General features: G+C 43.6%; 1 protein-coding gene and 1 long non-coding RNA gene across 2 annotated transcripts in view; both read right to left on the bottom strand.

Moving 5' to 3' along the window:
- Positions 1–255: 255 nt before the first annotated feature.
- On the bottom strand, positions 256–6,311 carry LOC138032053 (uncharacterized). Its single transcript, XM_068879637.1, has 3 exons — positions 6,173–6,311; positions 3,851–4,210; positions 256–3,487 (listed from the first exon to the last, which is right to left on the bottom strand). Exons 1-3 carry the CDS (start codon positions 6,309–6,311, stop codon positions 1,746–1,748), a joined length of 2,241 nt encoding a protein of 746 aa, XP_068735738.1. The 3' UTR covers positions 256–1,745.
- Positions 6,312–6,876: 565 nt separating this feature from the next.
- LOC138033631 (uncharacterized) overlaps positions 6,877–15,000 on the bottom strand; it is a 13,667-nt gene continuing 5,543 nt past the window's right edge. Inside the window, exon 4 of the long non-coding RNA XR_011128635.1 lies at positions 6,877–7,469. This is a non-coding gene — a long non-coding RNA (uncharacterized lncRNA). The remainder of the gene's footprint in view (positions 7,470–15,000) is intronic.

Raw genomic sequence — 15,000 nt, 5'->3', positions numbered from 1 at the left:
TACATTCTACCTCTTCGAAGAGCTTTGAACGAAGGAGTCTCAAAGGAATGCTCTCCAGTCTGAATGGTCAAGGTGGAATTTCCGCCTTTATAACTGCAATTTCGGTTCCCATGGCCGTCTCTTCCAAGTTTGCCGAAAAGGTGAGCCAGGCACAGAAAGACCAAACCACAACACAAGAACAGCACTAAATTAAAGGGTGATATATCCATCCGAAAAAGAGGGTTTTATCAGATATACAAACACCCAGAACCGAGATAAAAGACGAGGACGAAGGCCGACTTTTTCAGAACCGAATTCGAGACGCTGGGATAGAGGATGAAACACTCTTGCCGACATTTTATTCTCATATGATCACATATGCAGACTTCCTTCACGGTAGTGATTCCTTTTCTTTTGGCCGGGACACACTAGGCGATAGGTCGCTGTGACAGGTCGCGGGGACAAGTCGCCGCAACAATTCGCCTCATGTGACACGGTTAATTTTGTGAAAATCATTGTCGCTGCGATCAGTTGCACGAATTCAAACCAGTTTGAATTTGTGCGACTGATCGCAGCGACAAAATTAGCGAAAGCAGCGTTGTCGTACCGTCCGCACACTTCCGGCAACAAGTCGCTGCGACCAAATATAAATGAAGCAATGAGAGAGCGTCATATGGTCCCCCATATTGAATCAGAAAACTTGTTCACATTCCCCCTCATACGAGATCACTGCGCGTGAACCGAACAGGCGTCGTGTCGCAGCGACTTGTCGCCTAGTGTGTCTCGGCCTTTTCTGAGTTTGAGAAGAGAGTCTTCAAGCTCATCTGCTCCTTAGAATCAGACTTCGGGCCGCTTTCCTGTGCCTCATTTTATGGAGAGCTTTAACAACGAGGCCGGTTCAGAATAGAAATTCGCATTATTGTGATCACCTCACGATTACTTCAACTCTTACAATGTGTAAAATGTGTCTATTATCCAAGATTGAATCTGGCATGAACGGCATTCAAGTTTGAGGACAAAAAATGTTTTTAGCGTGTTCTTCGCAAGGCGCCAATTTTGGTCACTTGACGTTATTAGGGAGCTTAAGCATGGAAGACGACGACGGCTACGAAAATGTTATATTCTCATCTGAAATTGTACCTTGGCATTACTCTAATCACTTCGCGATTATTCCAAGTCATTCGGTATAACAAATATATATCAATCATCCAGAAATTAAACTGGTATGAACGGCGTGGAAGTTTCGAGAGAAAACTGAAATTTATCGTCGGGTGCTCACGTCCACCACATAACCACATAACCACAAATTTAGCAATATCACATAGTTGTTTAGCCGAGAAAGGCAAAGAGATGTTCCAAAACTGTATATAACGCACGTGCAGAGCGTGCGGAGCAATTGTTTTCCCTCATAAAAAACTATTGTTTTGTAACGTTCTCGTTCTTTGAAGTCGTCGATGTTTCGCAGAGGACGGCAAAGAAATGTACCAAAATGTAAACCGCGAGTCAGTGCGGAACGGTTGATTTTTTCTCATTAAAGCGGTTGGTGTTGTGGCGTCCCCGTTCCCGTTGCTATCCTCGTTGCTCTGGCTCTCCGTCCTAACCATCCAGAGAGGGACTGGTAGCCTGACTACAAGGAGTGAAACCTCTAAGAATCAATCTAACTTAAACACACCTACATTAACAGTTCCAACTGAAAATTACAAGGAGTTATGATCTAGTTTCAGGGAGACAAATTTTCTTCCTTGCAATTGTTTTTTTCAGGTCACTCAACTGTTCAATTCTGATACCAATCGCAAGGTATGAAGGTTACCTTCTGAGATTTCTGATGAAAGGGCATCAAGAACGACTTCTAAGGGTGATGCTATGGCATATATTTTATAAGAATTTTCATGCATAGCAAAAATTATGCCAAAGCCACGAAGGCCACGACTCTCACGGCGTTTTTCGAAGATCACCGCTCCCGAATCCCCTTCATGAACAAAGTGTCTTTTTGCGTCAATGAACAAGCAGCTCTTGCGCCATACGCGCTCGCAAACGACATTACTAAACATTTTCTTGCAGGTCATCCCGTGAATTGGTTCCATTTGTGATTGACTTGTTTGCCGTGTGTCACTTTCTGGACAAGCGGTGTGTGGTAGTCTGATATTAAATGTTGCATCTGATTGTGCCTCGAACATAGGAGGCGCCAAAAACCCTGGCGCATCTACGGAGGCACAAACAACATGGCCGTTTTCGGTGTACCCTGTTGTTCTGCCACTCTTGCACAGGAGTTCAGCATTCATGATATCTTTTACTGGGCAACATTCACCATTGGGACGAACTCCTCTTCCAATAACTTGAACGATTTTGGATTCTTTTAAACGAATCACTTCGTCGTCAGTCAACTTGGCAATGGCAGCATCAACGAAATACTCTTTGTCATTCGTCCATTTGAAATTACATCTCAACCCTTTAGTGTAACTACCCACAACCCTTGGTTCTTTCAAACCCGCCTTGAAGGCCTCTTCATGTTCCTCCGCTTTCTTCAGTATCCACTGTAAACATCTTTCGGAATTTAGATTCGCTTCCTTTAGTTCCCTCAGCCTGTTGAACTTCTCCCGCATTTCAGGTTTTTGGAGATTTTCAGCCCCAGAAATCTCAGTCTCCTGATTGCCGGGTCCAGTAATTTCGTCTATCCAATGGGCGTATTCACGTATTTGGTACCTTAGATAGTTTAAATGGTCATCCAATCCAGGGTGAACAATCTCATTTTGAACAATGGGCCCATGTTTGATCACGTGATCACACGACAGTGCATATAAGCCACCAACTCCATCCTCCACAATAGCACCTAAGGTCCCACAACCTCCCTCACCCTTCACGCCAATGCTTGCTCCCAAACAAACCACGTCGTTCTGTTTTTGTGCCTGATTCGGAGTCCAGATGTCTCGAGTTTTATACCAAAACCCGTCTACCACGTCCACCGGGTAAGGTCCAAGAAAAGGTTCGAACTTGGATTCGCCAATAGGAATGAAACCTTTTCCTAGAACATAAATTCTTATACACGGTTCACGTGTCTGCTGTGAGTTTGTCACTTTAAAAGAGGCCTGCACAGATGTGACGTTTCGATGTTTGTCAAACTTACTTAGATTTTCGTTTATTACCTCGTTGATTGCATCGACTTGATACGCCTCCAGTGCAAGTTCGTGGGATTCACCACAAACGTACCCAAGAGGTCTAACATTCAGTACATTGACTGCGTTGTTATATAGATCTAACCACCTTAGTTCCACCTTCATCTTTGCAAAGCATTCTTGGGCGGCTACTTTTAAGCTCTCGAGTGCACCAGACTCGCCACTGAAAACGTAGAAACGAATCACCACCTGATCGTTTTCTTTGTAGGGCAACACACGCACGCATTCCTCGTGCTCAGCTTCAAATTTCATGCTTGCTTCAACAATCTCTACTTCTTCACCTTTCGGTGGGGAGTCGGTATCAGGTCGATATCCATGGGTAACACCATCGCTTCCTTAATGCAAGAAGATAACAAAGAAAAAAAGAGAATTGTCCTAAAAATTTGGTTACTTTGTGCAAGTTGAGCAAAGTGCAATAATCGTGGAAGAATTTGGGCAAACACTAGACTTGCAATTTTAAATGCTCGGGCTAATGATCCTAAATATATATTTTTTGTTCTGCTTCTGATCAAATCTGTTTTGAGTAAGGATCACTTCAGCAATTTCCCTGGAAATAAAAAAATCAGGGTCTCCTTAACCTTAAATATATCATTCATAATTAAACCTCTTTTAGCGGTATTTGCTAATTGTCCATTTCAGATCTCAGAGAAACTGTTCCTTTGTCTTTTTCCTGCCTGTTTCCACCCCTAAGAACTCACCTTCCTCTGCACAACTCTTCACCAAACTATCCAACTCATCCCGTTTGCCCATGATGCGGTCTCCAGCATCTTTCCAGTGCTTCAGAAGCTCCATGAGAGGTTTCATTTTATCAATGTCATCTTCATACCTAGCCCGTTCTAATTGCCCCAGTGTGTCTTGAATCTGTTTCCAGTGGAAACTGAACATTGAATCAATAGCAAATGATCCTTTGGCAAGCCCGATGACAGGCTTTGCGCACTCCTTATGCTCATTATCTTCAGTATTCTCCATAGCTGTCTGTAGGAAGTCTGTATCAGCTCGATGTTCATGGGCCACGATGCCAAGTGCGTACTCATTCTCCACAGCCACGCGCCCTTGAACTAAAATACAAAGGCAATATCTGGTTAATCTTGTTACTGATGCAGTGCGGCCTAGATACAATAGGGAACTTAAGGAACGAAGGGGTAGTTTCTAAAGAAACTGTGGTGCTGCGTCGGTGGGGAAGTAGTATACAAAAATTTGGTTTATCAACGGAGTTGATAATGTAAATTGGCCACCGTACAGAGATTCTAAGGAACGACCACGAGAACGTCACAAATTTGCATATTTAGTGGGCAAAACAATAGCTTTGCACGCTCTGCACGTGCATTTTTCACTTTTGTCCATTTCTTTGCCGTCGTCTGCTAAACAACAACGTGAAATTTGAAGTTTTATGACGAACGTCAGCACTTGAGGATGGATAAATTTTCATTTTTTCCCCTCAATTAAGCGCCGTTCCGACCAGTGTCACTTTTGAGGAACTGCCACACCCTTATCATATTAAAACGGTTGAAATAGTCACGAAGTGATTACAACAACGTGAATTTATATTTTGACGTTCTCTTTGCTGTCGCTGTGGTCCTTGCTTAAGCTCCCTAATCTTAAGTCTGGGAATGCGACGTTGTTGGTGCCAGCAAGCGCGAGGTACCTGTCAACGCATGGCGATCGTGTCTTTCAATCAACAGCTCCGAAACTGTGAAACAACATTCCCGCAGAGAACAGAAACACTGACAGCCTGACATCTTTTAAAAGAGCTCTCAAAAGTTACCTTTTTATTGAATTAGCCTTTAAATGACCTGATTATTAGCAGCAATGTTATCATTTAGACATTCTTAATCTCTAAATTTATTAATTCACTTAATTTCATCAATTATTGTAATGTGCATATGAACATATTTGTATGGTGTACGTGACATAGAACGGTTTGAAATTGAGTGTTGTAACACCAATACCAAAGTAATTACTCCGACCAATCACATCAGGTGCGAACAGCGCAATAAACCAATCAAAATTCGCAGCAATTCCGTGTAACTTGCTGGTTTTGTTTTTCCCCTTTCAGTGGTTAATAAACTTTTGCAAGATTTTAAAGCCAATCACTGCCACGAACATGGACCAAGTGAAATTTAGTATCAAGTTTTTAAGTAGTTTTTGTGCCAAAAAATTAAGCTTGTGACGTCATGATATTATTAGATTTCCGAAAAAAGATAGTTTCTTTGTACAGCTTTTGTCAGTTGTGCTTCTTGTTCGCTACGATCGATTTATCGAGATGTGAGACAGTATTTAAACGAGAAACGATCGTGTACATTACTTCGAGCATCATTGTCAACAATTCGAAATTCATTGGTATTTCGCTTCAACGATTTATGAAAGCATCATTAGTTCGAGTTAAATATTGTGTGATTATCTTAGTGCAGCATGCACGACAATCGCTAAGTCTAGCAATCGTAATCACGCAATAGACCTTTTTCGCTTGTACATTTTGTTTTCCCAATACAGATCATGTGATAATACTCAGGAGGTTTGGTCCGTTGTTTTGTTCATCGAAAAAAATGCATGCAATCATGAATATGTCTGAATGCACTCTTTGTAATGAACAAAACAAAGGACCAAACCTCCTGAGTATTAATTATCACAAGATCTGTATTGGGAAACAAATGTACAAGCGAAAAAGGTCTCTTACATTCAACAGTCATTTGAAAACCGCTCAATAAGTACTATGTGTTAATTATTATCAATTAACACTAATTTACCATCATCATCATCATCATTATTATTATTATTATTGTTATTTGTTAATAGTTTTGAATTTTATAACTTTCAACCACTTTTTGTGAATCGATTGTTATTTAAGAAATAGGAAACATGTACCGTGTTTCTATCGAGTTATAGAGACACGAGTGAAAGTTTGGGAGAACGAGAAATGCTGTGGGAACACGAGCCGCAGGCGAGTGTTTCCTCAGCTGTGTTTCCACAGCTGGCATAAATTTTACTACACGCACTAGCTGTTACCAAAACGTACTAACTTTTTGTGTCTTCCTTATTTGGGTCATCTCCTTCCTTCAACTCACTTATCGGAGACTCAGTTTGACTTGTGACGTCTTGAATCTGCTGGGTGGAGAGGCCAAGTGCTGTAAAGGCATCAAAGTACGTCAGAAACGACATTTGCGAGCTATTGGCTGACACTTGCTTACACAATCTAGTGTAAAATTATAAACAGGTGGTGTTTTAACCTTGCAAAGACCTTCTCACGCTGTGGCAATGTAATCAAACACTAAGAAGGTGTTGTGCAACGTTCTTTTTACACCTTGTTGGTGTTGGCTGTATTTTTCCATCTGTCAGTGTTGTTGAAAAAGTGAATAAATATGGTGTAAATTTTACTTCACTGCCAGTTACCAAAACATACTAACTTTTCATTTCTTCATTATGTGGGTGATGTCCTTTCTCCAACTCGTTTATCACAAACGCATGTAGATCTGTGCTTAATGAAATCTCCTGGGTGAAGAGGCCAAGTGCTGAAAAGGCATCAAGTACGTCAGAAACGACATTTGGAAGCTATTAGCTGACACGTGCATGCTTACACAATCCAGTATAAAATTAAAAACAGGTGGTGTTTTAACCTTGCACACTGTGGCAATGTAAACAATCACTGACAAGGTGTTGTGCAACGTTCTCCTTAAACCTTGTTGGTGTACTACACTAGCTGTTACCAAAACATACTAACTTTTTGTGTCTTCCTTATTTGGGTCATCTCCTTCCTTCAACTCGCTTATCAGAGACTTAGTTTGATTTGTGATTTCTTGAATCTGCTGGGTGGGCAGGCCAAGTGCTGTAAAAGCATCAAGGACGCCAGAAACGGAAGCATAAAGTTCTGAGTATGACATTTTATGACCTGTCACGGCTGATAGACCCACTAAAACTTTTATACGGATGCTCCTCAACTTGTCTATACTTTTCTTGACCTCTGGATTCAGGTTGTCCCCAATACATTTAGAGTGCAGAATACTATATAACAGCGTAGGTGCATCCCACTGATTGCTATCTCCATGGATCACGGTAGCTAAAAATTGAGCATTTCTTGAAACACATGGCAAAACATGGAGCCTCAACTTGGACTCCTGCCTTAAGAAGTCCTGTCCATTCTTGGGTTGATCTTTCCATTCCCCGAGAGTATCCTTGTAACGGTTGTCCCATTCCTGTTTGAAGATAGTTCGAAGACCTGCTGATATTATATCATTGGTGACAAAGGTAATCATGGAGTAGAAATCAGCAAATGACAGTGGTGCATCCATATCCAGCAAGGCTCAAACTTCAATTAAACCTCTGTCAGAAATTAAAAGTCATAATTAGAACAGCTTTTTGTGTAATTCAGTTGCGCAGTCACAAGAGGAGGAGGGTGTGGGGGGGGGGGGGGGGGGAAGCAGAGGCATGTGTCATACAAACCACGAGAATAATCATGCACTGAAATGAAGTTGAAGCAAATTAAAATAGCATAAACATTTCAGAATATCAGCTGGCCGAGATTATTTTTCCTTAACTGTTAGACAGAGTGCACAAGGGGACCACAGCGGGGACGCAGGTGCAAAAAACGGAACTAAGTGTGCGTGTTAAATGTGGAGCTGTCTCTGGAATTGTTTCAACTACCGGTAGTTTCCTTCTGCCATTAGTAATTTGAAACAATAAGTCTTTAAAACGGACAATAGAAACTATGAACCAGCTAACCAAACCCCAAGAAGTGAAGTGTGTTTTTAATTAAACGTTTACGTGAAAGCAAAGCATCTGTGTTAAGGCGGCCCCGCATGATTATTCACTGTTCATTCGGCGCGCGCTAGTTTCCACTATCCAAAGGACTTTTAGCATTGCTCTCTCAAGTCTGCGGCCGAAATAAACTTGTAAAAGACAGAACTACTCTTTTCAACCATCACTGTTAAATTAACGGGGTTTTGCCTAGCATTAGAACCCTCTAAAGATAAGTTGTTTACAGTGTTTATTTTGCTTTTCCTTTGATTTTCTTCCATTTCCTTCGGTGAAAATGTTCTAAACTTTGACATTACATGACATTTGTCAAGAAGAATCTTCTGAAGGCCAATAGGGGTTATAAAGGTAGTTTCATCGGTTTTAGCGACTTTGTGTTTTTTAGCTCCACTTAAAAGATTGTCTTACAAAATTTCTTGATGAATTTGATACCCCATAATGTACCGTTCCTCAAGTCCTTTTGCCGTCCTTTAGCGTCCTTACACATCCCTAGCCGTCCTTTAGCGTCCTTACACATCCCTAGCAGTCCTTTAGCGTCCTTACACATCCCTAGCCGTCCTTTAGCGTCCTTACACATCCCTAGCCGTCCTTTAGCGTCCTTACACATCCCTAGCAGTCCTTTAGCGTCCTTACACATCCCTAGCCGTCCTTTAGCGTCCTTACACATCCCTAGCCGTCCTTTAGCGTCCTTACACATCCCTAGCCGTCCTTAAGCGTCCTTTAGCATCCCTAGCCATCCTTTAGCGTCCTTACACATCCCTAGCCGTCCTTTAGCGTCCTTTCATATCTTTAACCGTCCTTTAACGTCCTTTAGCGTCCTTGCACATCCCTACCCGTCCTTTAGCGTCCTTACACATCCCTAGCAGTCCTTTAGCGTCCTTACACATCCCTAGCCGTCCTTTAGCGTCCTTACACATCCCTAGCCGTCCTTTAGCGTCCTTACACATCCCTAGCCATCCTTTAGCGTCCTTTAGCATCCCTAGCCATCCTTTAGCGTCCTTACACATCCCTAGCCGTCCTTTAGCGTCCTTACACATCCTTAGCCGTCCTTGAGCGTCCTTACACATCCCTAGCAGTCCTGTAGCGACGTTACACATCCCTAGCCATCCTTTAGCGTCCTTATACATCCCTAGCCGTCCTTTAGCGTCCTCACACATCCCTAGCCATCGTTTAGCGTCCTTATACATCCCTAGCCGTCGTTTAGCGTCCTCACACATCCCTAGCCATCCTTTAGCGTCCTTACTTATCCCTAGCCATCCTTTAGCGGCCTTATACATCCCTAGCCATCTTTTAGCGTCCTTTAGCGTCCTCATACATCCCTAGCCCTATTTTAGCGTCCTTACACATCCCTAGCCATCCTTTAGCGTCCTTACACATCCCTAGCCGTCCTTTAGCGTCCTTACACATCCCTAGCCATCCTTTAGCGTCCTTACGCATCCCTAGCAGTCCTTTAGCGTCCTTTCACATCCCTAGCCGTCCTTTAGCGTCCTTGTACATCCCTAGCCGTCCTTTAGCGTCCTTACACATCCCTAGCCATCCTTTAGCGTCCTTACACATCCCTAGCCGTCCTTTAGCGTCCTTACACATCCCTAGCCGTCCTTTAGCGTCCTCACACATCCCTAGCCATCGTTTAGCGTCCTTATACATCCCTAGCCGTCGTTTAGCGTCCTCACACATCCCTAGCCATCCTTTAGCGTTTTCAAACATCCCTAGCCCTCCTTTAGCGTCCTTACACATCCCTAACCGTCAACAGGTCAAGCGCCGACAAATTTATGCTCCATAGCAGGTCAATCAGATCAACTGTTTTGTTTTTACATTGTGCCGTCCAAGTGTTGATGAAATCTTGTATGTGTAACACCCGTTGCAAAATGTAGACTGGGAATGGTTCTTTTTTTACTTCTTCAACGGAATTAGCTTTAGCAAACACTGTTTGTGTACTTGGCTGGAGTTCTATTTCCGTGGCAGTTCCAAGATCTGGACACGGTGGTGTCGACAGTGAACCTACAGCCGTCATATGAGATTGAATTATAGGTGTTTGAGTTTGTAATGTCTCTAATCCGATTGGCACGACAGGAATTGTTCTTTCATTAAGCAATCTTTTCAGTCTGCGTTTACAATTCCATGCGTACAACGCAGAAGCCATCACCGCCACGGCCAGCTCAGGTCCAATTTTTGATACTCCGCACAGTAGAGATCGATTGATGTTCCTTCTTTAGTCTTTCGTTTATTTCAGTCCCACAGCCAACCGGTATATCAGAAAGACAACCCTTTCTTATGTGCTTGCGCAAGTTTTCAATTTGATCGACAGTTTCCTTTCATAAAGACGAAGCGTAAAACCACACCTCTGCTGCATGATAATAGGAAATTCTTTAGCTAGCGTTATGGATGTCTAACGACGCTAAAAGACGTTTAAGGATGTGTAAGGATGCTAAAAGACGGTTAGGGATGTGTAAGGACGATAAAGGACTGCTAGGGATGTAAAAGGACGCTAAACGACTGCTAGGGATGTGTAAGGACGCTAAAAGACTCCTATGGATGTGTATGGACGCTAAAGGATGGGTAGGGATGTGTAAGGTCGCTAAAGGACGGCTAGGGATGTGTAAGGACGATAAAGGACTGCTAGGAATGTGTAAGGACGCTAAAGGACCGCTAGGGACGAGTCAGGTCGCTAAAGGACGGCTAGGGATGTGTAAGGACGCTAAAGGACGCTAAAGGACGGCTAGGGATGTGTAAGGACGCTAAAGGACTGCTAGGGATGTGTAAGGACGCTAAAGGACGGCTAGGGATGTGTAAGGACGCTAAAGGACTGCTAGGGATGTGTAAGGACGCTAAAGGACTGCTAGGGATGTGTAAGGACGCTTAAGGACGGCTAGGGATGAGTAACGACCCTAAAGGGCTGCTAGGGATGTGTAAGGACGCTAAAGGACGGCTAGGGATGTGTAAGGACGCTAAAGGATGGGTAGGGATGTGTAAGGTCGCTAAAGGACGCTTAAGGACGGCTAGGGATGTGTAAGGACGCTAAAGGACGGCTAGGGATATGTAAGGAGGCTAAAGGGCTGCTAGGGATGTGTAAGGACGCTAAAGGACGGCTAGGGATGTGTAAGGACGCTAAAGGACATCTAGGGATGTGTAAGGACGCTAAAGGACTGCTAGGGATGTGTAAGGACGCTAAAGGACGGCTAGGGATGTGTAAGGACGCTAAAGGACGGCTAGGGATGTGTAAGGACGCTAAAGGACTGCTAGGGATGTGTAAGGACGCTAAAGGACGGCTAGGGATGTGTAAGGACGCTAAAGGACTGCTAGGGATGTGTAAGGACGCTAAAGGACGGCTAGGGATGTGTAAGGACGCTAAAGGATGGGTAGGGATGTGTAAGGTCGCTAAAGGATGCTTAAGGACGGCTAGGGATGTGTAAGGACGCTAAAGGACGGCTAGGGATGTGTAAGGACGCTAAAGGACTGCTAGGGATGCGTAAGGACGCTAAAGGAGTGCTAGGGATGTGTAAGGACGCTAAAGGACATCTAGGGATGTGTAAGGACGCTAAAGGATGGCTAGGGATGTCTAAGGTCGCTACAGGACGGCTAGGGATGCGTAAGGACGCTAAAGGACTGCTAGGGATGTGTAAGGACGCTAAAGGACTGCTAAGGATGTGTAAGGACGCTAAAGGACTGCTAGGTATGTGTAAGGACGCTAAAGGACTGCTAGGGATTTGTAAGGACGCTAAAGGACGGCTAGGGATGTGTAAGGACGCTAAAGGACTGCTAGGTATGTGTAAGGACGCTAAAGGACTGCTAGGGATTTGTAAGGACGCTAAAGGACGGCTAGGGATGTGTAAGGACGCTAAAGGACGGCTAGGGTTGTGTAAGGACGCTAAAGGACAGCTGGGGATGTGTAGGGACGCTAAAGGACTGCTAAGGATGTGTAAGGACGCTAAAGGACTGCTAGGGATGTGTAAGGACGCTAAAGGACGGCTAGGGATTTGTAAGGACGCTAAAGGACGGCTAGGGATGTGTAAGGACGCTAAAGGACGGCTAGGGTTGTGTAAGGACGCTAAAGGACTGCTGGGGATGTGTAGGGACGCTAAAGGACTGCTAGGGATTTGTAAGGACGCTAAAGGACGGCTAGGGTTGTGTAAGGACGCTAAAGGACGGCTAGGGTTGTGTAAGGACGCTAAAGGACGGCTAGGGTTGTGTAAGGACGCTAAAGGACAGCTGGGGATGTGTAGGGACGCTAAAGGACTGCTAGGGATGTGTAAGGACGCTAAAGGACGGCAAAAGGACTTAAGGAACGGTACATTATAGGGTATCATATATAAAGTACCTACCATGTAAACAGTAATTACCGCTGTGCAAAATTTAAAGAAATTTCACCGAACAAAACTGGAGATATTTCACGCGAAAGTTTCGCATTTTTCGATCGCACAACATACGTCACTGAATAGCAATTCGCCAAGATCGCCATTTGAGCATGTGTGAAATTCCGAACCACATGTATGCGCGCGCGTACCTCTGCTTGAGATCTAATGTTTACATGAGCGAAGAAATCGAATGAATTTGGAACAAGTGCTCAACCTCGAGCTTTTCGCAAAAAGGGACAAAGTGAGTATCTTCTTCGCTTGGTCTACAAATATGGGAATCCCCCTTCGGCGATTTTTGCTTGTTTTCCGTAGCAATCAAGACTCCAAGGACGGCTGTGTCCCTCGAAAGATGGGTTGTTAGAATCAGATAAGTCGTTCAGAACAGTGGGAAATGATTTTTTTTTAAACCTTCTGCTGGACTCCAACGAATTTGTAGCCTTCTTACGGATAGGTAAACATTTCGAAAAGATGATACGTCCACACAATTTTGACGAAAAAAAGAGTTTGCAAAGTTGGGAAGCCATGTTTGTTTACTTTCCTCGTGGGAGAGACGCTCGTCGGTAGCGCGAACTTTAAAGCTCGCACCATCAGCCACTTTCTAGTAACCAGTTTGCGCACGATCAGGAAACTACAGGTATATGAAACCAACTTAAGAAAGCTCCCTAGAGTATTTACGAATATCCTCACTACAGGGCACGAGTTACAAAAGGAAACCTAATTAATTTCTCTCATAGTTTTTCCTGTAGAAAATTACCAATATGGGTACCGATATAATAAGGCTTATTTTTTGGGTGTCACTTTTTGGATTATAACCGTTACCATGGCAACATCACATCTTATGAATGCCAGCTATATTCCTATTTTTTGCCTAAATACCTTAATAATATTTATACTTTCCTTTTGACAAGCAAGGGGTGCTTAGGACTGAAACAAGAGAAAAAACTGCAGAGATGGGTGGAGCACTTGAGTGAAGTATTAAACAGAGATGACCCAACGAGTCCTTTGGAGAAGGACGAGATAGAAGAATCAGAGGAGATTGGGGAAAAAGATCTAGGAAGATGGTGATTACAAGAGGTTAAGGCTGCATAGAAGGGGACAAAGCCGGGGAAAGCGGCTGGAGTAGACGAGGTGTGTATGAAATTCTTGAGAGCTGAAGATCATGGTGGATGGCAAAGAAGTGGATGACGTTGAGGAGTTTACATACCTGGCAGCTACTGTAGACAAGGTGGGTGGTGGTAGCAAAGACATTTTGCACCGTCTACAGAAGGTAGGTGGCACATTCCAGAGACTAGGGAGGGTCTGGGCAGCTAGAGGAATCGAAAGGAGAACCAAGATACGCCTATTCAAGACTCAAGTTCAACCTGTACGACTATATGGCTGTGAAACTTGGAAAATCTGCAAGAACAATGAACGGAAACTAAATAGCTTCCAGTGCCAGTCCCTGAGACATGTAACGCGGGTTAAATGGCAGCAGAAAATGACAAAAAAAAAATGAGCAGGTGGTTCAGTTGGCTGAGATCAATGACATAAGTTGTGAGGTGTGACAAAGAAGGTGGAACTGGTTAGGTCACATACTAAGGAGAGAGGGTGAGAACAACTGCTTTACTGCATTAGGATGGACTCCTGAAGGCCGGAGAGTGAGAGGAAGACCAAAAACTACTTGGAGGAGGGCAGTCGCTAAAGAGTGAAACAAAGCTGGGTGGAAGAGCTGGAAAGTAGCCAAAGTGGTTGCACAAGACAGGGAGTCTTGCGCAGACAGTGCGGAGGCCTTACGCACCTACTGGTGCGATGAGACTTGATGATACTTTCCTTTGGTGAAATTTTTTATTCTTTGCCACATTATGGAAATGATATTGCCTGAACTTTTGAAGTGGTAAAAAGTCAAGCTCGTTCAGATGGTTTTGCCAATATTCTGTAATTTGTCCTTTTTCCAAATATTATCGATTAGCTCTGACAGATTTTAACTAATACAGGGTATTTGATAAAGGAATTGTATGTGGTTAGAACTAAGCAAATTTTTGAAAAAAAAATTACTGAAGGGAACGCGAGAAAATTAGCAGTTAATGTCACAGATCCCGCGGGTATTTACATTTGAGACAAACTACAATAAACAAATGCTAGAGACAATGTTGGCATAAAAAGGGGGAAACACTGCTCCACGATCGATGTGACAGACAACGCACGAGGTGAACTGCGCCAGATCAGACAAGTTGTAGGCCGGTAAAAGCCAAATAACGATATACAAGCCAAACTCTCCACAGCCCTATGAGCTTCAGCCAGCATCTTGCTATGATGGAAAGAGTGTAGGCGGTAGAAATAGCTCAAGCCAATCCAGATGAAGGATATATTAACTGTAAGCAGACAGTATTAAAGACAAGGATAAAGAAACTCAGTTCGAGTTGTTAGAATATAGGAGTCCATTCATGTCTCGTTTGCGCTGCATAATGTTTACGAAATAACGTGATATGTAGAGGATAGCTCTAACGATTCACACTCCATTAACTACATTTTACAACACTGTTGCAAAGATTTATAAATTTTCCAGATTTGGTCATGCAGACATCACAAAAATCAGAAAAACACATGCGATTCAGGCTTTACGCACCATACGGTAAAATTTAAGAATCCGATCCCACCAACGCGTCGGCCAATGCGTCGGCCAACGCGTCGGCCGACTGTCGGCCGACTGTCGGTCGACTGTCGGCCGACTGTCGGCCGACTGACGGTCGACTGTCGGCCGACTG

The sequence above is a fragment of the Montipora capricornis genome, chromosome 14 (assembly GCF_036669925.1).
Source record: "Montipora capricornis isolate CH-2021 chromosome 14, ASM3666992v2, whole genome shotgun sequence".
NCBI classification, from domain to species: Eukaryota; Metazoa; Cnidaria; class Anthozoa; order Scleractinia; family Acroporidae; genus Montipora; species Montipora capricornis.
Note: the sequence above shows the minus strand (reverse complement) of the source record. Positions and strands in the feature narration are given on the sequence as shown.